The 5,473-nt window shown below is 40.8% G+C and overlaps 1 protein-coding gene across 3 annotated transcripts in view; it reads left to right on the forward strand.

Annotated features, from left to right (window-relative positions):
* Positions 1-5,473, forward strand: part of Lrrc39 (leucine rich repeat containing 39) — a 63,216-nt gene that overhangs the window by 35,754 nt on the left and 21,989 nt on the right. For 2 of the 3 annotated variants that reach the window (XM_023721749.1, XM_004636975.3), the window contains exon 2: positions 3,909-4,101. In XM_023721749.1, coding sequence (XP_023577517.1) covers positions 3,989-4,101 — 113 coding nt within the window. In that variant the 5' untranslated portion in view covers positions 3,909-3,988. The remainder of the gene's footprint in view (positions 1-3,908; positions 4,102-5,473) is intronic. The other variant, XM_023721748.1, reaches the window with a different exon arrangement.

The raw sequence follows: 5,473 nt of genomic DNA on the forward strand, positions 1-5,473 counted from the left end.
GAAAGAAGGAAAGAAAGAAAGAGCGAGCGAGTGGGTGAGTCTGTCAGCATATAGCGGCGGACCGGTTGGGAGACGAGCCACCCAGAGTACGACGGGGCCGGCCGGCTGAGTTAGCCTTACAACCTGGATCTGCCAACTGAGTAAGGAAAGTAGTGGGACGTAAAATTCCAAAGACATCTTTTTATATTTTCTCTCTTTTTTTTTTTTTTTTTTATTTTGAAAGACATTTCTGGGAACATTCTTGTTCATGTTTTTCCTAGTGAGATACACCCTTCCCTGTTAGGTGTCTTCCAACTGCTGGGTTGTAAGCTTTGCATATCTTTAACATCAGATTGATAAGAACTTTATTCTAAAATAGTTATACTAATTTACAACTCCACCAATACACCAACAGAATATGAGAATGTTTGTAATTCAGTTTTTCATGAATTATTAAAGTGCCTGCAGGCAGGCGCAGGGGCCCTGCCGGCCCTGCCCCCAGGGCATGCTGAGACTGGGCGTGGTGGCACGCGCCTGTAATCCCAGCTCTTGGGAGGCTGTAAACAGGCAGATCACTATGAGTCTGATCTAGTAGTGACATCCTGAACACCCTGTAGACCCTTCCCCCCCCAAAAAAAACCATGAATATTTGGTGTAGTCAACCAACATATTTATAAAGTTGGGTAAAACTTCTGGGTTTTTTTTTTGTCATTTGGATTCCATATTTTCAAAATTGTTCAATTTTTTGTTTTTATTTTATTCTGCTTTGTTTTGGTGCTGGCTAGAAACCCAGAGTCTCATGGTTACTCAGGCTTTGCTGTCCCGTGGCATTTATATCCAAAACCCTTCATCCTTTTTAAAAGTTTCTTTTGCTGAGAGTGGTGGTGCATACTCCCAACCACTTGGGAGGCTGAGGCAGGAGGATTAAAGCAAGTTAAAAGGAGCCTGGGCTACACAGGCGGTTCAAGGCCAGCCTGAACTATAAAATGAACCTTGTTTAAGAAAACAAAACAAATGTCTTTCAATGTTGATTTCTTTTTAGGTGTTATTATGGTTATATATGCTGTCATCATCTTCCTCTATTACATGATATCTATTCTCTAAATGATATGTCTTAGTAAAGTTCTTAATTAATTTAGTCACATTTATTAGGGTGGTCCTTATGGATATGCCTTTTATTACATTTTAAGATGTGTAAACAAATTTAAGAATAAGGAAAAGAAATGTCCCTGGAGTTGGACATGATGATGTGTGGCTATAATCCCTAAATTCTGGAAGTCTGAGGTAAGAGGATCACACACTTGAGTCCAGGCTGGAGGTCACTTCATGTCTTACTGAGACCCTGTCTCAAAATAAACAGATTTAAAAGGTGGGGTTATAGCTCAGTGTGTAAAGACATGGGTTCAATACCAAGTGCTGCCAAAAAAAAAAAAGTGTCCCTTGGCTGGGGTGTAGCCAGCAGTAGCACACCTGTATAGCACACGTGGGCCCTGGGTTTCATGGGGAAAGTGCTCCTTTTCAGGAAGTGGAAGTCTTTTATGACTTCCCCCGAAGTTGTTTTCTACTTTCACTGGTGATCTGGACTCCACCTAGCACTGAGTTTGGTCACATACGCATATATCTATCAACTATCTTAGCATAATTCTTTAAAAAACCGTTTCAGTGTTCTGCAGAGCTCATGGGTACATGGCTCTATTTCTGAGCTCCTTTTTCAACCTCATTGATCTGCTCGTCTGCTGCACCATAAAACCCTGTCAGGATAGCTTTGAGAGCGACACCAGCAGAATAGATCCTCCCGCACTAGATTTCCTTAGCAAGTGTGGTTTGGTTACTTTGTATCCTTGGAATTGTCATTAAATAATGGAACCTGATGGCCATACTGCCCTTTCTGTCTCTAAATGGAGGGCTTTTTTTTTTTTTAACATTCATATAGTTTTCTTACATAATCCACAGTATGTAGACATTATGCATACTAGTCACTTTTAAAGAATAAGTTTTGAGTGAATAAGTCTGTCTTCTCTTTAGTTTTGTAGCTATGTTTTAGCTAATTTATTTTAAGAAGTTCTTCAATAGTTTAATTTTATTTACTTAAATATATTTTAAGAATAATGTGGAAAAATACTTTATGTCTTGATTTTATTTGTTAAATATTCTTTTTTTCCCCATAGTTTTATTGAGAAACAAATAGCAATGAGACAGTTTCAAATCAAATTGGTAGGACAGTTCCAATAATTAACACAGTGCATACATTCTTCCTAGTGGTTAATTGCTGTACAAGATGCAGACATAATATCCTATTTACAAACACTATTAGAACAAATCCCTCTATTCATTAAGAGAATGTAACTATATATCTATCCTAACCACTTTGAATACACAGATACAAAATGGACATTCATCTGTATCCCCTTTTTTTGTTAAGCTCCGTTCTTTGAATATTATAGGTGTGTAAACTCAGCAAAATATTCTAAAAGAGTTCAGTAGTCCATAATAGTATTGGGTCTTCTGCTTGATTGGCAATCTCAGAAATTGTTGACCTGAGTCCCCTACAGCTCAACATAACACCATGGCTTTACTTCTTATACTTTGTTTTTATACTTTTCTGCTGGATGGTTAAGACCAAGGTAAAGCAGGACAACAATAAGAGTTGTAGCTTTTGGGTCTGAGAAGGTCAGTGAAAATCCCCTCAGGATTTATCCTGAGATCCTGTACCTCAGATTGTAGAACCTTTGTCAGTGTCAGCCATGTGGATGAGTCACAGCCATTGCTTGGCGAATGTGCTCTCTGTGAAAGCCTGAGAGAATGTTTTCTCCCCATGTGACTCTCCTTAGGCACACTCTACATCATCTATCACTTTCCTCTTTGGCCCCATAATCTCCTTGATCAGAAAATTTGGGACACTACCGAGTTACATGACGCAACAGTACAAGTTCTCATATGTTCTGAGTCTTAATTGACCTTCTAAATGGAGTTTTTGTTGAGACTGATTGTATTTCAGTATGGGGATAAGTGACAATCTTACAGTGTGAATTTTCCAATTAATAACTATTGTATATATATAACTACATTTTTTAGGTTCAATTCTTTAATTCTTTAATTTCACCCTATTTTTTAGTTTTCTATGCAGAGAGCTTCCATAGTCTTTTTATTCATAAACAACTGATTTGTTTATTTATTTAGTATTTTAGTACAGAGTCTACAGGGTCTACAGGCTTTCACTACGTAGATCAGAATGTGGTGATCGGCCTGTGTTTAGCCTCCCAAGAGCTAGGATTATAGGTGCATGCCACCACACCCAGTCTCATCTGCCATCTCGGGGTGCCCTGGGGGCGGGGCCAGCACTTGCAGGCCTGGGATTGAACCTCTGGCCCTTGCATCTGCCTAAGTAGATGTTTTAATCCACTGAGCTATTTGGCTGGCCCTTGTTTAAGCACTATTGAAAATTATATTTTTTTGTGTAGTGGGGGCAGAGCACTGGAGGTGGAACTCAGAGCTTCACACTGAGCTACTTTCACAGGTCCCAGCCCTTTTTTATTTTTATTTCTTAAAATTTTGAGACAGGATCTTGCTAAGTGGCCCAGGCTGGGCTCAAATTTGTGACTCTCCTGCCCTAGCCTCCCAGAGGTCTGGGACTACAGGCATATTTCACCACGTTCTGCTAAAGGTGGTATCTTTTAAAGCAGTTATCATTTGGATACGGTGGCCTGCTCCTGCTGCCCCAGCAGAGGGGAGGCAGAGGTGGGACAACAACTTGCAGCTAGGAGTGAAGACCAGCCTGGACAACACAGTGAGACCACCCCCTCAGAAAAAAATGTATTTAAAATAGTTTTGGAGACATAGAGAACGTTCGATGAATATTAGCTATTATGGCTCATGGAACTGAAGGAACATAGTGAAATGCATCGCTTTTTTTTCTCTGGTACAATTAGGTCCTCTCTGGAATGAAACCTGTGACTCGGCTGCTTAGAACCTAAAGAAGGTGATGGTGCTGTGACAATGTAGAGAAGCCATGGCAGAAAATGTGGTTTGTACTGGGGCTGTCCGTGCTGTGAAGGAAGTTTGGGAAAAAAGACTAGAGAAACTCAGTGAAGACCTGAAGCGAGAGAAGCAGTTTCAGCAGAAGTATGCCATTGCGCATTTACTACTTTGAATTAGTAAGAATTCATAATCTGGTCATCATGAAGGGCACCATTATTGAATTTGACATACTTTATTTATTAAAATTCAAAATATATTTAAAGACACTGAGCTCAATTGAATTGCCTAGGTGATGAGTCACAACAGATCTCTACAAGTATCTGCATGTGAGTCGAGTAGCTATTGTATGTCTGTCTGGAGAGCCCCAGGTGCCTAGACATGGCCGTAGCCATCACTCGCGCTTGCTGCTAGCCCAGAGCCGCCCCTCCAGGGAGCTGCACGTGCTTCTTCTGCTAATGTCGCCTCGGCAAATTTCACTAATTTAGGTGACCTATTATTGAGGAGGATTATTGAGGAGGAAGAGGAGCAACAAACACCAGTGGGGAAAGAGCGGTTTCTGTGACACAAAGGTGCTGTTAATTTCTCCATTCTATTTTATTTTTATTTTCAGGGTCTCACTATGCAGCTCGGACTCATAGTGACCCTCCTATTTTCAGCCTCCCCAGTGCTGGGGTTACAGGCGTGTGTCACCACGCCTGGGCTCAGTCTCCCACTCAGTGGGCCCAACGGGTGGTACAGCATGCAGTACAGGGGATCGAAACTCGGTCCCTGTGCTTGCCAAAGCAGGCGCTTAGTCCGCTGAGCTATCTCACCGGCTCTCCACTGAGCTCTCTGCTGACCCAATTTCTTCATTTTAAAGGATAGAAACCTGAGGGACTGGCCTGGTAACTTGTCAAAGGTCGTGTTGCTGATAAATGTTGAGTGGTGTTTGCGCCCTGACCTGACCCAGTAAGCCTCACAGTCACTTTGCGTCTTACGCTTCCCTGGATCGGTCCTCTCGCTTTCTTTTCTCTTATCTTTATAAAGCTAGTCTTAGGAAATGCATTAAGTTTATTGTAGTTATGACAATTTTGACTCTTAAAAGTACTTTTGCATTTTTAGACAGTGACCAGGAATCATAACTTGGTTCTAAGCCCCTGAATTTCACCTGTTAAATGTATCTACTGTTAAAGAAAAAAAATTATCCAAATACTTGCTAAAGATGGTAAAAGGGTTTTATGCAATTTTTCTGACAACCTTTGAAGAAAAAAATCAGAGACCAAGAAATTTATTTTTAAATGAATTTTATTGGTGCACTTTTGATATACATAATGATCATATTCATCGTAGGGAATTTATACCTGTACAAAACAGCTTGATTCTTTTCTCCCATTCCCCTCCCTTCAACCTTTCTTTCCTTCCCTTGTTATAAAAGCTTATTTCCTTTGCTTTCCTTCTGTATTCTCTCCCCTTCCCCTTTCTCTCCCCTCCCTCCCCCTCGCTAGGTTCCTCTCCCCTCTCTTCTCCTCACCTGGTT

This window comes from Octodon degus, unplaced genomic scaffold (assembly GCF_000260255.1).
Source record: "Octodon degus isolate 3935 unplaced genomic scaffold, OctDeg1.0 scaffold00084, whole genome shotgun sequence".
Taxonomy (NCBI): Eukaryota; Metazoa; Chordata; class Mammalia; order Rodentia; family Octodontidae; genus Octodon; species Octodon degus.